At 67.5% G+C, this 20,815-nt stretch overlaps 1 protein-coding gene across 2 annotated transcripts; it reads left to right on the forward strand.

The window, feature by feature from the left end:
- The first annotated feature begins 151 nt into the window (after positions 1-151).
- ABCA2 (ATP binding cassette subfamily A member 2) lies at positions 152-20,598 on the forward strand. 2 transcript variants are annotated; one of them, XM_082628606.1, is made up of 48 exons: positions 211-307; positions 3,935-4,028; positions 5,075-5,186; positions 5,267-5,430; positions 5,725-5,852; positions 5,983-6,093; positions 6,408-6,626; positions 6,977-7,347; positions 7,564-7,723; positions 8,577-8,705; positions 8,795-8,962; positions 9,034-9,130; positions 9,274-9,447; positions 9,516-9,618; positions 9,697-9,811; positions 10,383-10,573; positions 10,674-10,824; positions 10,904-11,108; positions 11,225-11,389; positions 11,477-11,657; positions 11,757-11,969; positions 12,056-12,252; positions 12,335-12,517; positions 12,673-12,857; positions 13,489-13,609; positions 13,876-14,112; positions 14,191-14,397; positions 14,650-14,752; positions 14,855-15,174; positions 15,247-15,460; positions 15,551-15,656; positions 15,755-15,866; positions 15,943-16,003; positions 16,085-16,259; positions 16,395-16,510; positions 16,595-16,742; positions 16,820-16,943; positions 17,072-17,204; positions 17,298-17,415; positions 17,523-17,701; positions 17,797-17,938; positions 18,007-18,141; positions 18,465-18,568; positions 18,655-18,747; positions 18,848-18,950; positions 19,028-19,165; positions 19,239-19,445; positions 19,867-20,598. In XM_082628606.1, exons 1-48 carry the CDS (start codon positions 242-244, stop codon positions 19,900-19,902), a joined length of 7,314 nt encoding a protein of 2,437 aa, XP_082484732.1. In that variant the 5' UTR covers positions 211-241; the 3' UTR covers positions 19,903-20,598. The 2 variants fall into 2 exon arrangements, with proteins under 2 accessions (XP_082484733.1, XP_082484732.1); XM_082628607.1 differs by having other exon boundaries at positions 152-307; positions 14,855-15,460.
- The last annotated feature ends 217 nt before the right edge of the window (positions 20,599-20,815 follow it).

Below are 20,815 nucleotides of genomic sequence, written 5' to 3' on the forward strand. Positions count from 1 at the left end.
GCGGGCGGGGGACCCGAGCGGCGGGCACCGGGCGGCCCCTTTAAGCGGGGGCGCCGCAGGCGGGGGGCGGGCGCGAGCGGCTGTCGCCGCGGCCGCCGGGGCGGAGCCAGCGCCGAACCGGTCCCGGACGCTCGAGACGCCGCCCCGCGCGGGCGATGCCGAGCGGCGCGGCGGGTGGCGGGCGGCGGGGCGCGCAGAGGAGCGGGCCGCGGCGCGGAGGCGGCCGGAGCGCGGCCCCGCCATGGGCTTCCTGCACCAGCTGCAGCTGCTGCTCTGGAAGAACGTGACGCTGAAGCGCCGGAGCCCGGTGAGCGACCCCGCGCGCCGCGGGCCTGCGGGAGCGGGAGGCTGCGCGCACCGGGGCCAGCGGCGCGCTCCCCGCGAGCACGTGCGGCGGCCCGGCCGGGCACGCGCAGACCCCAGGCAGGCGGGGCGGAGGGCCGGAGACCCCTCACCCGCCCCCGCCCCTGGTCGCGCTCCGGCCTCCGGGGAGGGGGCTCGGCAGTGCCCGGCCCGCCGCCCGCGTCCGCTGACATTCGTGGTGCTCGGATGAGTCACGGGGCGGGCGTCCTCCACAACGCGCTCTCCGGGGCCAGCTTCGGGGGTGGGAGGTGGCCCTGGGACCCTGGGGTCTTGAGAGGCCCTGCTTCCCGGGGCAGAGGGCTGGCTGGGTGTATGGATCCGGGGCAGAGGCTTTGTGGTCTCTGGGCCCAGCCCCCTGGCGCCCCTGCAGGGACCCTGTCCCTCCCCTCCGTGCAGCAGCCCTCTGTCCTTCGGCTGGCACCTCCCCCCCCCCCCCCCCCCCGCCCACATCCAGTAGCCCTTGCTCCTGCTTTCTCACCACCGGCAGTGTCCTTGCTGTGCTAGCCTCAGCCAGTCCGAGCCCCTGCATCCTTTTGTCCTTTGGGGCCATCCTCCCTGAAGCTAGTGCGCTCTCTGATCTCCCCCACCCAACCTCCTCTGGGGACTGGGCCCTGCTGTTTGGAGCTGTGACCACCCCAGCTCTCTCCCCTCTGCCTGAAGTTGCAGGGCATAGCAGCTGTCGGGGGCAGAAGCCCCCGTGAGGAGCGGTGCCGGGTGGTATGGATGTCATCATGCTGACCGTCACTGCTCTGGCCCTGGGAAGGACGGGGCCTCTCCTGCTGGCCTGCCCAACCGGCAGCAGCCACACACCAGAGAGGCCTGGGCAGCTCGGGTTCCTGACTGGGCCCTGGGGATTTTCCAGGATGGGTCCCAGAGCAGGTCAGGGTCTGGAGATGGAGCTTGAGGCGGAGGCATCCTCTTGCCCGTCTGGGGTCTGGGAGGCTCCTGTCCCCCCTGGCCCCGGGACCCCTTGGGCTGACCAGCTCCTGCCTGGGTCCCTCCTCGAGAGGGGTTCTGAAGTGCACAGTGGGAAACCCAGGCCTGCAGATGGGCAGGGTGGCCATCGTCACCATGGCCTGGCAGGATTCCCCTGGGCACCTGGCCCTGGCAGGGAGCCAGGGTTGTGTACGCTCCCTGCCCCGGGCGCCTGGGGCTGCCTGGCACCGGGTTCCATGGATCAGTCCTGCAGCCTCGGGCAGCCTCTGGTGCAGCTTCCTCCACCTCAGGTTCTGGGTCACTGGGGACAAGCGGGGCAGGGATCCGGGGATGAAGGGGCATTGGGACACGGGCATGCACTAGCATCAGCCCCAGAGTTCTTGGCAGGAAGCACCCCCGGGGGCTGGGAGCAGAGGCTCCAGTGATGGCCCCAGCGTCCACTGGGGACCCCAAGGCTCAGGGAAGGGAGCAGTGGCTCCTTGGGTACCTGGCAAGCAGGTGGGAGGTGCCCACTGACCTACACCCAGGAGTCGTCCCCGCATGCCAGGTTGGACCTCCCCCAGAACTTTCCTCGCCCCTGCCCCGCAGCACTCCCAGGGCATGGTTAGGCGTCTGGAGCTTCTCGGTGTGTGGCCACAGCAAACCAGAAATTCCTCCTCCAGGGTGGCTGAGGCCTTGCTGGGCCCACGCCATGGGCTGGGGCCGGCTAGATGTCGGACACCGTCCCCCACTTTTCTGGGAGGGTCTTGGGCCTCACACTTGGACCCCTGGGCTTGGCTGGCAGAGGTTTTACCCTGCGTGCTGTGTGCCTTGCTGAGGAGGGGTTGTATCCTGTGGAAAGCTTGGTCTGGAGAGTAGAAACCAAGGATCTCTGTGCCCTGCTTGCTCCCTCTTCCCAAGCTCTGTGCCTCGGTTTCTCCATCTGTCCGTGTGGCCTGTGCCCTCTTAGCCGGACATCATTCTACCCTGGGGCCATAGGCTACTCCTGGTGGGTGGACCAGATCACTGTCACCAAGTCCCTGGAGTGGGAGGTAGCACCTCCACTCTCAGGCCTCACCTATTCTCCCCTTGACGCAGGAGGAGGGGCCCAGAGCGGGACAGCATGGCGGAACAGGGGTTTGACCACCTTGCAGGCCGCTGGGTGGGGCGCCCAGGTGGGGCTGAACCTGTACTGCCTGCCGTAACCAGATGCCCTTCTGGCTGCCCGCCCGCCCGCCAAGCAGGCCTCCCTCCTCCCAGCAGCGCGTGCGCGGCCGTTGCTATAGCAACGAGGAGGCAGTGAGGCCTGTTGCTGCAGTTACTGGTGGAGGTGCCCGGTGGCAGGGCGGGTGCAGCTGGGGCTGGCCCTGCGGCCATGACCCTGGCCTCCCGCGTGCCGCTTGCACACAGCCACCCTCGCGCTGTGTGCGTGTGGCAGGCGCCTCTCCCAGTCCACAGTGCCTCCTTGGCTGGCCCTGGGCTGGATCCTGGCTCCGGGTGGGGGTGGAGGCTGGTGCGGGCTGGCGCGGGCGTGGGGCACAGACACACAGCGGGGTGTTCCAGACCACAGAGCTCTATTGTCAAAGCCCAGTAAACAGGGCAGCAGCTGCCCCCATCCCGGGGCACCGGGGCTCGGGCCCTGGGCCAGAGGGAACGCCACTGACTGGGAGCTCTGAAGTCTGTTTGGGGTGGGGGGTGAGGGTGAAGCAACCCTGGTGCTTCTGGGAAGAGTTGGGGTGGGGGGGTGGTCCCCCAAAGAGCAGCCGGCCCGAAGTCCTCCTCCCCCTTGCACTCCTCCCTGCCCGAGCCAGGAGAGGTGGAGGTAAGAATGGCAAAGTCCTTCCATTTTCCAAGTGAGACAGAGAGAAGTCTGGTCCCCTGGGAACCCTGGTACTTCTCTGCCACTCCGAGCAGCTCCCAGCAGGGCTCACCTTGGTACCCAGCCTGGAGCGGCAGGAACTGCCCTGGGAGCCCTGAGCTGATGCCCCAGGCAGGCAGGGCCGCCGCGCCCGCCTGAGCCACCTGGGCTGAGGGAGAGGGGCCAGGGCAGAAGGAGGGACCTGTGCCTCAGGGTCTGGGGGCTGTCAGACCCCTGACCAGGTCCTCCGGGAGGCTCGGGGCCCTGGGCTACAGCCAGGCCTCCCCCGCCGCCAGGCCTCACCCCCTAGGCCCTTGTGTGGGGGTGTGATGGCACCATAGTGGCGGGAAGGAGGGCTGACCCTGGGGGAGTGTAGGAGCTGCAGGCCAGTCCAGAGACTGCCTCGAGATCTTGCCCAGGAGCCCCTGCAGATGGGAGAGAAGATGAGCTGGGCAGACACATGGGTCCGAGTGGACCACAAGCTGGCTGATTTGTCTCTGCTGGCCTTCAGCGTGACAAGCAGCATCTGGGCTGGGGGTGGGAGACCTGATTTGCTTGAGCCGGATGACACTGACCCTCTCACTCTTCAAAGAGGTCCTGGAAAGAAGGGGCTGTGATCTCTGTGGCCCTGGGGGGGCCTGGCTTGACCTTCTGTGGCCCCTGGGGGAGCATGGAGGGTCCGGGCTGGGCTGGGCTGGCCCTGCGGGGAGGGTGACGTCTGTCTGGTAGGGAGAGGAGGGTTTGGCTTTGTCCTGTCCAGCCCTGGGCAGGTGGCCTCACTCAGCCTGCCCTTTCCAGTGGGTCTTGGCCTTCGAGATTTTCATCCCTCTGGTCCTCTTCTTCATCCTGCTGGGGCTTCGGCAGAAGAAGCCAACCATCTCTGTGAAGGAAGGTGAGGGTCCTGGGGGGGAGGGGGAGGGGCCCGGGCGCAGCCGGATGGGCGGGGAGGGCAGGCCCTCACTGCAGCACACACGCATGTCCCGTGTGCACGTGACCGCACGCGCGTCAGCCGGCTCCCACAGCTCGTCCCGGTGCAGTCTGAGTGCCCGTCCCCCGGCGCAGGCCCTGGCCATGCCTCCTGGCCGGGCTGGAGGACGTGGCTGGCCACGCGGCTGCGAGGTGACCGAGGCGCCCGTTTCTCACTGTTCTCCTCTGTTCTGTTCTGCCCCTCCCCCGCACGGTCTGTGTCCTCCTCCCGGGCCTGCATGCAGTCTGTAAGTGCGCGGCCGCCGCCTCCTGGCTGGCCCGGGCGGCAGCCACGGGAGCCCTGCGGGGCCTCCTGGTGCGGCTTGAGCCCTCCCCCACCCGCTCGCTTGCATTAACAGCCCCTCCTGGCCAGCTGGGTCCTGCAGGGCCCCCTGCCCGCTGTCAGGAGCGGCTGGCTCTCGGTGGGTGGGGGTGGGGGGAGGTCAAGGGTGGAGGCCCCTGGACCACAGTGGCTCCCAGGTCAAGCTCCTCGGGGTCAACCCTCTGTCTGTGGGGTTGCATGGCCCCGCCTTGCTGGGCTGGGGTGCCTGGCCACTCTCCACTCAGACCCTTGTGGGCGCCTGCATTCACTCTGCTAACCAGCTGGCCAGAGAGGTCAGAGGTCGCTGCCCAGGAGGGGCCGCCGTGCTCCCCCTGGGCCCTGTGGGCAGTGCCACATCCGAATTCTCGGGAAAGGTGTCAGAGCATTTTGGCCTTGACTGGCTGAGGGAAGGGGGGCGCTCTGGGAGTTGTTGGGAAGGGATGGTGAGATGCCCTTTGACCTCTGACCTGCTGGGTCATTTGCACTAGAACTCTTGGCCCTCTGTTTCTCGTCTGCTGCCTGAAGCTGCTTTACCTTCCTGACTTTCTCTAAATCTCTTTTCTTGGCCTCTGTCTCCCTCCCCCTTCTTGATTCCTCCCTCTCTCCCCCCCACCCCGCCCTGGGCCCTCTCACCTGCCCGGCCCCCCCAGCCTTCTACACAGCAGCACCCCTCACCTCCGCCGGCATCCTGCCCGTCATGCAGTCGCTGTGCCCGGATGGCCAGCGGGACGAGTTCGGCTTCCTTCAGTACGCCAACTCCACGTGAGTGTCCCCCCGGACCCCGGCTGCCCCCCATCCCAGGCCTGGTGACCTGCGGATGACGTCCAGTGGTGGCGGTGCAGGGTCACGCAGCTGCTGGAGCGTCTCAACCGCGTGGTGGAGGAGGGCAACCTGTTTGACCCCGCGAGGCCCAGCCTGGGCTCGGAGCTCGAGGCGCTGCGCCAGCACCTGGAGGCCCTCAGATCCGGCCTGGACACCTGGGAGAGCCACCTGGACCGACCTGCAGGTGCGCCCTGGGTGGGTGGGGCAGTGCGTGTGCTGGGGGCGGCCAAGCGCCGAGCTCTAGTGTCAGCTGGGTTTGAAGCCCAGCTCGTTCACTTCCTGCCCTGGGCCTGCGTGTGCCTCGGGTCCTGCTACCTACACGCTGGCTCTGAGTTCTCAGGGTGCACGTGCTTGGGGCCTGGCGAGCCGCCCGCCACTGTGACCAAGCTGTGGTGCCGGGAGCTCAACTCTGAGGCTGTCCGGGGCACCTCGGCCCCAGGCAGGGCTGGCCTTCAGCTCCATCCTTCTACCTGTCCAGTGTCCTCCTTCTCTCTGGACTCGGTGGTCAGGGACCCACGGGAGCTCTGGCGTTTCCTGACGCAGAACCTGTCGCTGCCTGATGGCACAGCCCAGGCTCTCCTGGCCGCCCAGGTGGACCTGCCCGAGGTGAGGTGTCTGCTCCTGGGGAAGCTCCCAGCCCTGGCCGCTCCACTCTGCCCTCCCCTGGTTTCGGGTGGGGAATGCAGGGCCCCCAGCCTGAGCCCCCAGCCTGAGCCATGACCCCCGCACGCTCTAGGTGTATCGCCTGCTTTTTGGCTCTTCACCTGCCCTGGATGCGGGGTCAGGCATCCCCAGGGATCCGGAGCCCTGGAGCCGCCGGGGCAGCAATCCCCTATTCCGGATGGAGGTGAGGGGGACTTTTAGTGGGATGGGAGACACGTTGCCTGCTTCTGGGTGAGTGTCTCTGCTTGGGTGGGTAAGATAGGGGTCCCCTTGGGGGTGAGGGAGAGTCCCCAGGAGTTTGTGGTTGGCACGGGGAGGGGATGGTGATGCGTCTCCATCCCTACCCACCCGCCCCCCCACCCCCAGCCTGTTGTTGTAGAACCTGGGTGGTCTCAGACCTGGCACAGTGGGTGGGGTAAGGTCCCCATCTTGGGCTAGGCCCTTGGTTTCCTCTTGGTTGGGGCTCCTTCTCAGCTGTTCCCCTGCGCCCTGCCCCAGGAGCTGCTGTTGACCCCTGCCCTCCTGGAGCAGCTCACTTGCACGCCAGGCTCCAGGGAGTTGGGCCGGATCCTCACGGTGCCCCAGGGTCAGGAGACAGTGCTGCAGGGCTACCGGGACGCCATCTGCAGAGGTCAGGCTGCAGTGCGTGCCCAGCGCTTTTCTGGGCTGGCCGCTGAGCTCCGGAACCAACTGGATGTGGCCAAGATCGCCCAGCAGGTGAGGCCCTGCCTGCCAGCTGGCCCACAGATCTGCTGCCTGGGCTGGAGGAGGTTCCAGGGCTCCTCGGCGTCACAGGGCACCCCTTGGCCTGAGGCTGTGCGTGGGTGGCCCTACGAATGCTGTGCCTCGTGCCCCCTGCCCTGCTCCAGGCCTTTGCCCCGGTCTGTCTCCTGGCCCCTGGCCAGTGCTCCCCTGCCCCCCAGGCCGCTCCCCTCCTCCCAGCTCGTGTCCCCTGAGGGTGTCCTCCTCAGTCTACCCTGACCTCAGTCACGCATCTGCAGATCAGCCCCCAGACGCTGTTCCCTTCCCTGGGCCTGTGTTTCCCCACTTGCCCCGTTTCCCCTCAGCTGGGCCTGGATGCCCCCAACGGCTCGGCCCCCCAGCCGCAGCCAGCCCCTCCCCGGCGGCTGCAGGTGCTGCTGGAAGACCTGTTGGACGCCCAAACGGTTCTGCAGGACGTGGACGTGCTCTCGGCCCTGGCCCTGCTGCTGCCCCAGGGTGCCTGCACGGGCCGGCCTCCTGGGCCCCCGGCCAACGGCCCTGGCGGGGCGGCCAACGGCACCGGGGCTGGGGCAGGCCTGGGCGCCAACACCACGTCCGAGGAGGGTGCCCCGTCCGCTGCAGCCACGGCCTCCTCCTCGGACGTGCTGCAGGGCCAGTGCTCAGCCTTTGTGCAGCTCTGGGCGGGCCTGCAGCCCATCCTGTGTGGCAACAACCGGTAGGTGGGTGGCAGGAGAAGGGGGGGTTGGGAGGAAGACAGGTGGGGGCGGGGCCTGACCCCAGGCCTGCTTCTGACGTCCCCTCCCTGGGCTCGGTCCACTGCCCCCACTCCACCTCCGTCAACTGACACTCAGACCTGCTCTGAAGCCCCGCCCCACGCCCCTCCCCGCCAACGCCTCACTGCACCCTGAGGTCTCACCCACCACCCACCCAGCACCATCGAGCCTGAGGCGCTGCGGAGGGGCAACATGAGCTCCCTGGGCTTCACGAGCAAGGAGCAGCGGAACCTGGGCCTCCTCGTGCACCTCATGACCAGCAACCCCAAGATCCTGTACGCGCCGGCGGGCTCCGAGGCAGATCGCGTCATCCTCAAGGTGCGTGCGTCCACTGTGTGATGTACTTGGCCTGCATGTGTCGTCTGGAACAGGAACTGGAGAAGTTGGGCAGAGGGTTCTGCAGGCCGGGGACCCCTGAGCAGAAGGGGGCAGGTGGTGTGGTTCGTAGAATTGGCATGGGAGGGGTGCAGCCCTGGCTCTCCAGCTCCGGCTTGGCTCTGTGGGGGAGGGGACCTGTAGGCAGGTTCAAGGTGCAGGGACATGTTGGAGGCTGCCTTGGGGAGGCGCTGGATGGCTGGTGTGGTGCAGGGTCCTGGCCTGGCTGGACATGGCCAGGGCCAGGCAGTGCTGGTGAGGATAGAGGAGGGGCCGCATGCAGAAACCGTCCAGAGCAGCATCCAGTGGGTGAGATTTGGGCGGGGCAGCTGGGTGGTTTGGGGCCAGCTGAGAGCATGGTGTCTGTGGCCATCCTAGGGTAGAGGTCCTGTCTGGAAGCAGTAGAAACCAGGGCTGGAAATGGCCCAGGAAGGGGAGAGGCTGTGGAGGGGGTCCCTAGGATGACCATGGGGGAAGATGAGGACCAAGTGTCAGGGCTGCCCAAGAGATGCGTGGAGGGGGTCCCCCAAAGGAGCAGGGAAGGTATGTTGGGGGGGCACCGGAGGCCGTGCTTCTCTGGTAACTGGGCAGAGGGGCTTTCAGGGGAGGCGCTGAAGAGAGGCCTGGAGGGGGAGGGCTTGGAGCTTGCAGGTAGAATCTGGCCAGACCAAGATTAGTGCTTGGTGGGGACTGGCCAGTGGCTGGCCCCCAGCCATGGGAGGAGGCAAGGAGTAAGAACCTCCTTGCTGGCCGGGGTCCTTGAGCGAGTCCCATGCTCTGCCCTCACCCTCTGCAGGCCAACGAGACCTTCGCCCTTGTAGGCAACGTGACGCACTACGCCCAGGTCTGGCTCAACATCTCAGCTGAGATCCGCAGCTACCTGGAGCAGGGCCGGCTGCAGCGACACCTGCGCTGGCTGCAGCAGGTGCCGGGGGCGCTGCGCTGGGGTGGGGGTGGCGCGGAGCCCACTCCGTCCTCAGGCCACCCTCTGAGCTGGCCTCCTTCGCCCCCCAGTATGTGGCAGAGCTGCGGCTGCACCCGGAGGCACTGAGCCTGTCGCCAGAGGAGCTGCCGCCTGCCCTGCGCCAGGACAACTTCTCCCTGCCCAATGGCTCGGTCCTCCTGCAGCAGCTGGACACCATCGACAACGCGGCCTGCGGCTGGATCCAGTTCATGTCCAAGGTGGGTGGGCGAGCCCCGCGGTCCGCTGGTGCCTGGGGTGGGCTCTGAGGATGCCCCTTCCCTCCCCGCAGGTGAGCGTGGACATCTTCAAGGGTTTTCCCGACGAGGAGAGCATTGTCAACTACACCCTCAACCAGGCTTACCAGGACAACGTCACTGTGTTCGCCAGTGAGCCAGTCCCCTGGGCAGGTCCCGGCCCTGCTCCTCCGCCTCCCCCCTCCCTAGTCCCTCCCCGCCCCACACCCCTTGGCGCCCGGTCCTCGGCCCCGCCCCTCACCTGTCCCCTTCCTCGGCCCCGCCCCTCGGCCCAGGCGTGATCTTCCAGACCCGGAAGGACGGCTCCCTGCCGCCCCACGTGCACTACAAGATCCGCCAGAACTCCAGCTTCACCGAGAAAACCAATGAGATCCGCCGGGCCTACTGGCGGCCGGGGCCCAACACCGGCGGCCGCTTCTACTTCCTGTATGGCTTCGTCTGGATCCAGGGTGAGGGCCGGCCCTGGGGCCGTGGGGGGAGGGGCGCGGCCTCCGCTGACCACTGCCGCCCACTGCAGACATGATGGAGCGTGCCATCATCGACACCTTCGTGGGCCACGACGTGGTGGAGCCAGGCAACTACGTGCAGATGTTCCCCTACCCCTGCTACACACGGGACGAGTGAGTGTGGACCAAGTGCTGGGTGCCTGGGGCTGGCGCGGAGCCCCACCCTCACGCCCCTCCCCTCCCCCTCCCCAGCTTTCTGTTTGTCATCGAGCACATGATGCCGCTCTGCATGGTGATTTCCTGGGTCTACTCTGTGGCCATGACCATCCAGCACATTGTGGCGGAGAAGGAGCATCGGCTGAAGGAGGTGGGGGGTTGGAGCGGAAGAGATGAAGGAGAGGGAGAAGAGGGGAGGGATGGAGGGGGGAGGAGGGAGGGATGCAAGCAAGGAGACATGGAGAAGGAGGGGGAAGGGGTGGGGGAGATGGGGAGGGGAAAGGGATGGAGGGGGGAGATGGGGGAGGGGAGAAGAGAGAAGGGATGGAGGTGGGGAATGGGGGCGATAAAGATAGAGGTTAGGGCTTCCCCGGTGGCGCAGTGGTTGAGAGTCCGCCTGCCGATTCAGGGGACGCGGGTTCGTGCCCTGGTCCGGGAAGGTCCCACATGCCGCGGAGCGGCTGGGCCCGTGAGCCATGGCCGCTGAGCCTGCGCGTCCGGAGCCTGTGCTCCACAACGGGAGAGGCCACAACAGTGAGAGGCCCGCGTACCGCAAAAAAAAAAAAAAAAAAAAGATAGAGGTTAGAGAAGGGGGAGGACTAGGTGAGGGGGGTAGCTGTGGGCAGCCCTCCCTCCCCGGACCTGGGCTGGCAAGGCAGGGGCAGGGTGTTCCTTCCTGGTGCCCCTGTCCCAAGGCCTCATGCCCCCCCACCTGCCCACAGGTGATGAAGACCATGGGCCTGAACAATGCTGTGCACTGGGTGGCCTGGTTCATCACGGGCTTCGTGCAGCTCTCCATCTCGGTGACGGCGCTGACCGCCATCCTCAAGTACGGCAAGGTCCTCATGCACAGCCACGTAATCATCATCTGGCTCTTCCTGGCCGTCTACGCCGTGGCCACCATCATGTTCTGGTGAGCGTTGTGTGGCTGGCAGCGGGCTGGAGGGTGGGCCTCGAGTGTGGCTCTGAGATTTCAGGTGTGGCTGACAGCCTGTGGCCCTGCGTGCCCCCAGTTTCCTGGTGTCCGTGCTGTACTCCAAGGCCAAGCTGGCCTCGGCCTGCGGCGGCATCATCTACTTCCTGAGCTACGTGCCCTACATGTACGTGGCGATCCGTGAGGAGGTGGCCCACGACAAGATCACCGCCTTCGAGAAGTGCATCGCGGTGAGGGTCATGGGGGGTGGGCCAGGGTTGGGGGTGTCCAGCCTCCTCTCCCCCACTGACACCACCGTGTTCTCCTCAGTCCCTGATGTCCACGACAGCCTTTGGCCTGGGCTCCAAGTACTTCGCCCTGTACGAGGTGGCAGGCGTGGGCATCCAGTGGCACACGTTTAGCCAGTCGCCCGTGGAAGGGGATGACTTCAACCTGCTCCTGGCTGTCACCATGCTGATGGCAGACGCAGTCATCTACGGTGTGCTCACGTGGTACATTGAGGCCGTGCACCCAGGTACCAGCCCTTTGGAGGGGTGGGGGAGGGGAGGAGGAGGCTGTCTCTAGGGGGACCCGTGGCCTGGGGTAGACAGCGACCCCAGACCCTGGGTCAGCCTCCCCTCTACCCGATAGGCATGTACGGGCTGCCCCGGCCCTGGTACTTCCCACTGCAGAAGTCCTACTGGCTGGGCAGCGGGCGGACAGAAGCGTGGGAGTGGAGCTGGCCGTGGGCTCGCGCGCCCCGCCTCAGCGTCATGGAGGAGGACCAGGCCTGTGCCATGGAGAGCCGGCGCTTGGGTGAGTGGGCACCAAGGCGGGGACGGGCAGTGGCTGAGCTTCAGTGGCCGGAGGCACCCCTGGCGCTGACCCTCGGCCCTGGTGCAGAGGAGACGCGGGGCATGGAAGAGGAGCCCACCCACCTGCCGCTGGTGGTCTGCGTGGACAAGCTTACCAAGGTCTACAAGAACGACAAGAAGCTGGCCTTGAACAGGCTGAGCCTGAACCTCTATGAGAACCAGGTGGTGTCCTTCCTGGGCCACAACGGGGCTGGCAAGACCACTACCATGTGAGTATGGGGGCGTCGCGGCCCGGAGCTCCTGCGGAGCGGGCGGCAGGGAGGGCTCCCTGCAGGAGGTGGGGACCGTGACCCCGCCTCCCCGCCCAGGTCTATCCTCACCGGCCTGTTCCCACCGACATCGGGTTCGGCCACCATCTACGGGCACGACATTCGCACGGAGATGGACGAGATCCGCAAGAACCTGGGCATGTGTCCCCAGCACAACGTGCTCTTCGACCGGCTTACGGTGGAGGAGCACCTCTGGTTCTACTCGAGGCTCAAGAGCATGGCCCAGGAGGAGATCCGCAAGGAGATGGACAAGTGGGTGGGGCTTGGGTGGGAGGCGAGGCCGCAGGCAGAGGCGCCGGCTCCCCGCGGGCTGCTCCGACCCCCTGTCCTGCCCTCAGGATGATCGAGGACCTGGAGCTCTCCAACAAGCGGCACTCGCTGGTGCAGACGCTGTCCGGCGGCATGAAACGCAAGCTCTCCGTGGCCATCGCCTTCGTGGGCGGCTCCCGTGCCATCATCCTGGATGAGCCCACGGCCGGCGTGGACCCCTACGCACGCCGCGCCATCTGGGACCTCATCCTGAAGTACAAGCCAGGTGAGCGGGGCGCGGGGTGGGTGTGAGCAGCCCCCTGCCCAGCCCTGCCGCCCCCCCCGACCCCAATCTTGACCTCCCGCAGGCCGCACCATCCTCCTGTCCACCCACCACATGGACGAGGCCGACCTGCTTGGGGACCGTATCGCCATCATCTCCCACGGGAAGCTCAAGTGCTGTGGCTCCCCGCTCTTTCTCAAGGGTGCTTACGGGGACGGCTACCGCCTCACGCTGGTCAAGCAGCCTGCCGAGCCCGGGGACCCCCAAGGTCTGTGCTGAGGCTGCCTACCCCGGACCCCTTCCCAAGACCAGTGAGGTTGAGGGGCTGGGCCCTCACCGCTGCCCCAGTGGGCCCAGGGTGCTGGTTGGGCCTGGCTCACACTCTCCGCCAGCCCCTGAGTGAAGCCCTCCCTACCCTCCCAGAGCCAGGGCCAACAGCCAGCCCCCCAGGTCGGGCCCAGCTGAGCAGCTGCTCCGAGCCCCAGGTTTCCCAGTTCATCCGCAAACATGTGGCCTCCTGCCTGCTGGTCTCGGACACCAGCACCGAGCTCTCTTACATCCTGCCCAGCGAGGCCGCCAAGAAGGGAGCCTTTGAGCGCCTCTTTCAGGTGTGGGGGTGGGGCTGGGCTGGTGGAGGGGGTGGGGCTCAGGGGAGAGGTCAGTGTAGGAGGTGGAGCTGCCCAGGAGGTGTGTTCAGCAGAGGAGGTGGGGCTGGTAGAGGAGGCGGAGCCGGGGTAGGGCTCAGGGGCAGGGCCAGCAGAGGTGGGGCTGCAGGGTGAAGTGGGAGTGCTGGAGGAGGCGGGCCTGGGCTCAGTGGTGGGGCCAGTGGAGGAGGCGGGGCTGGAGAGGAGGTGGGACTGTTGGAGGAGGCGGGGCTGGAGAGGAGGTGGGACTGTTGGAGGAGGCGGGGCTGGGCTCAGGGGTGGGACCAGTGGAGGAGGCGGGGCTGGAGAGGAGGTGGGACTGTTGGAGGAGGCGGGGCTGGGCTCAGGGGTGGGACCAGTGGAGGAGGCGGGGCTGAAGAGGAGGTGGGACTGTTGGAGGAGGCGGGGCTGGGCTCAGGGGTGGGGCCAGTGGAGGAGGCGGGGCTGAAGAGGAGGTGGGACTGTTGGAGGAGGCGGGGCTGGGCTCAGGGGTGGGGCCAGTGGAGGAGGCGGGGCTGAAGGGGAGGTGGGCCCAACCCTCCCTGTGGGGTCCCCCCTCCCACCCTGAGGTGGGCCTCACCCAGCTCTTTCACAGCACCTGGAGCGCAGTCTGGATGCCCTGCACCTGAGCAGCTTTGGGCTGATGGACACGACACTGGAGGAGGTGTTCCTTAAGGTATCGGAGGAGGACCAGTCGCTGGAGAACAGTGAGGCCGGTGAGAGGCTCCGGAGCTACTGACCAGCTCTGCCCCCGCCCCCACCACCCTACTCCACCGGGTCCGAAGTTGGGCCTCCCTCTTCCTCTGTCTGTGGGGGCCAAGGGTTTTAGGTGGGAATAAGGATCCAGATCTCCCCAGGGTCAGACTGGGTCTGGGGCCCTGTGTGGGTGGGTGAGTGTGGAGGCTGGGGTCCCCAACAGGCCTGCAGGTGGCAGGCAGCCTTGAGCCCCATATCCCCTTCCGTGGCTTCTCTGCCGCTGCAGACGTGAAAGAGTCCAGGAAAGATGTGCTGCCTGGGGCCGTGGACTCATTGTCGAGGGACGGTCACGCTGGCAACCTGGCCCGGTGCGCAGAGCTGGCACAGTCACAGGTGTCGCTGCAGTCTGCGTCCTCGGTGGGCTCTGCCCGTGGTGACGAGGGGACCGGCTACACCGACGTCTGTGGCGACTACCGCCCCCTCTGTGACAACTTGCAGGACCCTGACAACGTCAGCTTGCAAGGTGGGAGGCGTCCAAGTGGGGCCGCAGGGTCCCTGGAGGGTGGTTAGGGCCCCCTGCTCAGCAACCCCTCCCGTGCAGAGGCCGAGGCGGAGACCCTCTTGCGGGTCGGCCAGGGCAGCCGCAAGCTGGAGGGCTGGTGGCTGAAGGTGCGCCAGTTCCACGGGCTCCTGGTGAAGCGCTTCCACTGTGCTCGACGCAACTCCAAGGCGCTGTCCTCTCAGATCCTGCTCCCTGCCTTCTTTGTCTGCGTGGCTATGACGGTGGCACTCTCCGTCCCAGAGATCGGTACGGCCGCCCGGCCAGGCATCAGGATGTCCGCCCTGCTTGGGAGCCATGTGGGGAACCCGCACTTGCTCTGGGCCTGGGCGCTGCGCCTGAGGCTGGCGGGCATGCTCCTAGGCTCATCTGGGATTCCTGCCTCCTTGGGGTCCAGACCCCAAGCTTGGGCCCTGTGGGTATTGGGAAGAGGGGACCCGGGCCTGGGAGATGCTGGCAGGCCATAGGAACCTGCTCAGGCTTCCCCGTGCACCCCACCAGGTGACCTGCCCCCGCTGGTCCTGTCCCCCTCCCAGTACCACAACTACACCCAGCCCCGCGGCAACTTCATACCCTACGCCAACGAGGAGCGCCGGGAGTACCGGTGAGGCCGTGGGACGGGCTGCCCTGCGGGACGGGGGCCGGTGCGAGAGCTGGGAGTGGGGGGTCCCGTCCCCGAACCCAGACTGGCTCTGTGCTCTCCCAGATTGCGGCTGTCCCCCGACGCCGGCCCCCAGCAGCTGGTGAGTACTTTCCGGCTGCCGTCAGGCGTGGGCGCCACGTGTGTGCTTAAGTCTCCGGCTAACGGCTCGCTGGGGCCCACGCTGAACCTGAGCAGCGGTGAGTCGCGCCTGCTGGCCACGCGGTTCTTCGACAGCATGTGCCTAGAGTCCTTCACGCAGGGGCTGCCGCTGTCCAACTTTGTGCCGCCCCCACCCTCGCCTGCCCCGTCTGACTCCCCCGTGTCCCTGGACGAGGACCCGCCACAGGCCTGGAACACCTCCCTGCCGCCCACCTCCTCTCCAGGTACTGGCTGGTGGGGATGCCAGGGGCTCGGGGCAGCACGGGCTGGGCTGACTCTGCCCGCTGTGCCCACAGAGAACTGGACGTCGGCACCCTCCCTGCCACGCCTGGTGCGGGAGCCCGTCCGCTGCACCTGCTCTGGGCAGGGCACCGGCTTCTCCTGCCCCGGCAGTGTGGGCGGGCACCCGCCCCAGATGCGGGTGGTCACGGGTGACATCCTGACCGACATCACCGGCCATAATGTCTCTGAGTACCTGCTCTTCACTTCCGACCGCTTCCGGCTGCACCGGTGAGCCGGGCGGGAGGGGCGCGCCGGCCGTGGGCAAGGAGCAGACACCCGTCCCCCGCCTGGCTCACCGGTCCTCGGCTTGCTGCCCAGGTACGGGGCCATCACCTTCGGCAACGTCCAGAAGTCCATCCCAGCCTCGTTTGGCGCCCGGGCCCCGGCCATGGTGCGGAGGATCGCGGTGCGGCGGGCAGCCCAGGTGAGCGGCACTTGGCCCCGGGCCCCATCCCTTCCGGCCCTCGCCCAGGGTCTGCAGGGACCGACGTGGCTCTCGGGGTCTCTGTGTACTCCCCGCAGGTTTTCTACAACAACAAGGGCTACCACAGCATGCCCACCTACCTCAACAGCCTCAACAATGCCATCCTGCGTGCCAACCTGCCGAAGAGCAAGGGCAGCCCTGCGGCCTATGGTGGGTGAGCCGGGGCGGGGGGCGGGCCAGGCCGGGCGCAGAGCAGGCCCCTGAGGCTGCCCTCCCTGTGCCGCAGGCATCACCGTCACCAACCACCCCATGAACAAGACGAGCGCTAGCCTCTCCCTGGATTACCTGTAGGTGCCGGGGCGGGCGGGGGCGGGGGGGCCGTTGTGGGACTGCGTGCTGCGCAGGGCTGAGGGCCGCCTTGCCCCCAGGCTGCAGGGCACGGATGTGGTCATCGCCATCTTCATCATCGTGGCCATGTCCTTCGTGCCGGCCAGCTTCGTGGTCTTTCTGGTGGCCGAGAAGTCCACCAAGGCCAAGCACCTGCAGTTCGTCAGCGGCTGCAACCCTGTCATCTACTGGCTGGCTAACTACGTGTGGGACATGGTGTGCCCCCAGACCCCTGGCTGTCCCGTCCCCCCGCCCCCTGCTGGGCCCCCGGTTCTGCCCCCGGGCCCCCCACCCCCGCCCCCAGGCCTCACCCCCTCCCTGGCCCCTCACCTGCCACCCCTGCTCTGGTAGCTCAACTACCTGGTCCCGGCCACCTGCTGCGTCATCATCCTATTTGTGTTTGACTTGCCGGCCTACACGTCACCCACCAACTTCCCCGCCGTGCTCTCCCTCTTCCTGCTCTACGGGTAAGGGGGAGCGGGTGGGTGGGGGGAGTGGGCGCAGGGCAGGCTCGGGCCACCCAGTGACCTCCGCCCGCCTGCCACCCGCAGGTGGTCCATCACCCCCATCATGTACCCGGCCTCCTTCTGGTTCGAGGTCCCCAGCTCGGCCTATGTGTTTCTTATTGTCATCAACCTTTTCATCGGCATCACGGCCACCGTGGCCACCTTCCTACTGCAGCTCTTTGAGCGTGACAAGGTGGGGCGGGACGGCAGGGTGATGGGAGGGCGGCGCAGCGGGGCTGAGGCTGTGCCCTGACCCCTGTGACCCTCCAGGACCTGAAGGTTGTCAACAGTTACCTGAAAAGCTGCTTCCTCATCTTCCCCAACTACAACCTGGGCCACGGACTCATGGAGATGGCCTACAACGAGTACATCAATGAGTACTACGCCAAGATCGGTGAGGCCGGCGGGGGGCGACAGCGTGCGCTCCTGGGTGGGGAGGCAGAGGGGGCTTCCAGGCCTGGGAGCGAACGGGGGCTCCTGAGGCCCCAGGCCCAGCCCTGAACCAGCTGCCCCACACCACAGGCCAGTTTGACAAGATGAAGTCCCCGTTCGAGTGGGACATTGTCACCAGGGGCCTGGTGGCCATGACGGTCGAGGGCTTCGTGGGCTTCCTCCTCACCATCATGTGCCAGTACAACTTCCTGCGGCAGCCGCAGTGAGTGGGGGCGCGCCGGGCAACTCACGGTGTGGGGGAGCACTGGGCGATGGCAGGGGTCCCGGCCGGGCACTGCCCTCCTTGTCCTCCCAGGCGCATGCCCGTGTCGACGAAGCCCGTGGAGGATGACGTGGACGTGGCCAGCGAGCGGCAGCGAGTGCTGCGGGGGGACGCTGACAACGACATGGTCAAAATCGAGAACCTGACCAAGGTGGGCCCTGGGCGGGCGGGGGTGGGGCTCGGGGTAGGGTGGGGCCCAGGGGCCGGGTGGCCGGCCCACCTGCCCCGCTGAGTGGGCCACCCCCTCACCTCTGCCAGGTGTACAAGTCGCGGAAGATCGGACGCATCCTGGCCGTGGACCGCCTGTGCCTGGGCGTGCGTCCTGGCGAGTGCTTTGGCCTCCTGGGTGTCAATGGCGCGGGCAAGACCAGCACCTTCAAGATGCTGACGGGCGACGAGAGCACAACGGGGGGCGAGGCCTTTGTCAACGGGCACAGGTGTGGGCACAGGTGTGGGGCACAGGTGTGGGCGGGCGGTGTCTGGGTGGGCGGGGCGACGGCAGTGACTGGTGCTGACGGCGCTGTGTCCCCAGTGTGCTCAAGGAGCTGCTCCAGGTGCAGCAGAGCCTGGGCTACTGCCCACAGTTCGACGCCCTGTTCGATGAGCTCACGGCCCGGGAGCACCTGCAGCTGTACACGCGGCTCCGCGGCATCCCCTGGAAGGATGAGGCCCGGGTGAGGGTCGCCCGGTGGGGGAGGGGCTGGTGTGTAGCGTGGGCCCCTGACATCGTTCTCCCTCCCAGGTGGTGAAGTGGGCCCTGGAGAAGCTGGAGCTGACCAAGTACGCTGACAAGCCTGCCGGCACCTACAGCGGAGGCAACAAGCGGAAGCTGTCGACAGCCATTGCCCTCATCGGGTACCCTGCCTTCATCTTCCTGGTGAGCCGCGGGGTGGGGTGGGGGTCAAGTGCCCCGCCTTTGTTTTTCTGGGGCGCCTGGGGGTGGGATGGGGGTCAGGGCCCCGCCTTCGTCTTCCTGGTGAGCCCGGGGGTGGGATGGGGGTCGGGTGCCCCGCCTTTATCTTTCTGGGGGGCCCGGGGGTGGGATGGGGGTCAGGGCCCCGCCTTCGTCTTCCTGGTGAGCCCGGGGGTGGGATGGGGGTCGGGTGCCCCGCCTTTGTTTTTCTGGGGGACTGGGCAGGAAGCAGCTGGCGGGGTAGCTGGGTGAACGGGCACAGCAGCTGAGCCTGGCACCGCCCCCAGGACGAGCCCACCACAGGCATGGACCCTAAGGCTCGGCGCTTCCTCTGGAACCTCATTTTGGACCTCATCAAGACAGGGCGCTCGGTGGTGCTGACTTCGCACAGGTCCGCTCGCCCCCCCGCCCCCCCCCCCGCCCCCACACATCGGGCCCTCCCCACCTCCCGTGCCAGCCTGTGCGTCTCGCCCTCAGCATGGAGGAGTGCGAGGCACTGTGCACGCGGCTGGCCATCATGGTGAACGGGCGCCTGCGCTGTCTGGGCAGCATCCAGCATCTGAAGAACCGGTGAGCAGCAGGGGCGGCAGGGATGGTGGGCTGTGGGCCGCGGCGGGTGGAAGCTGGGCTCCCCTGGCGGCCGGGCTGGGGCCAAGGGCCTGTCCCACAGGTTCGGGGATGGCTACATGATCACGGTGAGGACCAAGAGCAGCCAGAACGTGAAGGACGTGGTGCGGTTCTTCAACAGGAACTTCCCGGAGGCCGTGCTCAAGGTGGGCGGGGCCCCGGGGCGCGGGGCAGGGGAGCGGCAGCCCTGCCTGAGCTGCCCCTGACTTCTGTGCCCCGCCAGGAGCGACACCACACAAAGGTGCAGTACCAGCTCAAGTCGGAGCACGTCTCGCTGGCGCAGGTGTTCGGCAAGATGGAGCAGGTGGTGGGCGTGCTGGGCCTCGAGGACTACTCCGTCAGCCAGACCACCCTGGACAACGTGAGTGCCCGGGCCGGGGCCGCCGGGCCCACCTGGGCTGGCCCACACCCACCCCCCGTCCCTTCCCCGCCAGGTGTTCGTGAACTTCGCCAAGAAGCAGAGTGACAACCTGGAGCCGCAGGAGACAGAGCCCCCCTCGGCGCTGCAGTCTCCGCTGGGCCGCCTGCTCAGCTTGTTCCGGCCTCGGCCCCCCACCACTGAGCTGCGGGCGCTCGTGGCCGACGAGCCCGAGGACCTGGACACGGAGGACGAGGGCCTCATCAGCTTCGAGGAGGAGAGGGTGAGCAGGGTCCTAGAGTCAGGGCAGCCAAGCCGGCCGGAGAGCCCAGGCTCGGGCTGGGGGTGCGGCTGGGGGGTGGCCCCGGCACCCCTGCTGTCCTGAGCTCACGGGAACAGAGGGACTCGCCTGATGCTCAGGACCGTAGCGGACACAGGAGGCCCGAGCACAGGCAGAGGAGACAGACCCACACAGACCCCAGAACAGCTTGGAAACGGAGGGCGTTTCAGAGACAGGCAGAGTGGAGGTGGGGGGGAGCACAGCCTGGGGACAGCAGCCACCGGCCTGGCAGAGACAGGCCACGCGGGGAGCTGACCACTGAGAGGAAGCTCAGGGCGGACAGAGGTGGGAGAGCCTGCGTGCGGGCCGGCCTGGGGCAGGCGCGGGGCCAGACGCCCGAGCCAGGCCTGTCCCTGTCCCCCAGGCCCAGCTCTCCTTCAACACGGACACGCTCTGCTGACTGCCGGAGTGGGTCAAGGTCATGCTGTGGGAACGGAAGTCGGGCGGTGGCTGAGGCCCCACCCTGTGCCCCCAGTGCCCGCCTGCCAGGGCCCTGGAGTGGGAGGTCCAGGACCAAGGGCGTCAGGCCCCGCCAGCCCCGCCCTCCTCTCACTGTGCCAAAGGCTGGCCCGGCCCCGGGCTGCGCACACCCTCACCCTGCTCTGCCTTAAAGCCTTGGGGTCTGGCCAGCCCCTCGCCCCTGCCCAGCTCTGCCCACCACCCCCAGGGCCACGGGGTGACCCGGGCTGCCAGGTACCGCCCGACTTCTCCTGGTGACCCCTGCCCTCCTCAACGGGCTGTTCTCTTACACCCAGTTTGGATGTGGCTGCTGCCAGCCTGGGACTGTGGGGCGGGGTTAGGTCCCACCCAAGGCGCCTGTTCATTTTGCTTTAGGACAAGCCTCGTCACCCTGGTTTCCCACAGGGAGCCGTTGTCGTGGGCCGGGGAGGGGGCTGTCACGGGGCAGCGGGCTGGGTAGCAGGAATGGAGAAGCTGGCCCCACCGGCCAGGTGAGGGGCCGGACCCCCTCCCTACCCCCTCCAGCTGCCATTGCTCTCCCACCCAGCTTGGCCCCCTGCCCGCCCACCCGGGAGCCAGACCCCTACGGAGCGCACAGATGTTTGTTTTAAATAAATAAACAAAAAAGTTCACGCCAGCTTGCGTGTGTAGGGTGGGGTGTGGGGTGAAGGTGGGCCCGCTGGATGCCAAGGTACAGCTCCTGCCCCGTAGGCCGGGCTCAGGGTGGGGGAGGGTGACTGGGTCAGCCTGGAGGAGGGGTGGGCTCCTCCCCCTGCAGGCCGGGGCTCAGGAGAGAAGAGTTTCCAACACAGGGATGAGGTCAAGGACAGCAGCCCTGGGACCTTGGGCCAAGC

Source organism: Mesoplodon mirus, assembly GCF_964341445.2.
Source record: "Mesoplodon mirus genome assembly, chromosome: 1".
NCBI classification, from domain to species: domain Eukaryota; kingdom Metazoa; phylum Chordata; class Mammalia; order Artiodactyla; family Ziphiidae; genus Mesoplodon; species Mesoplodon mirus.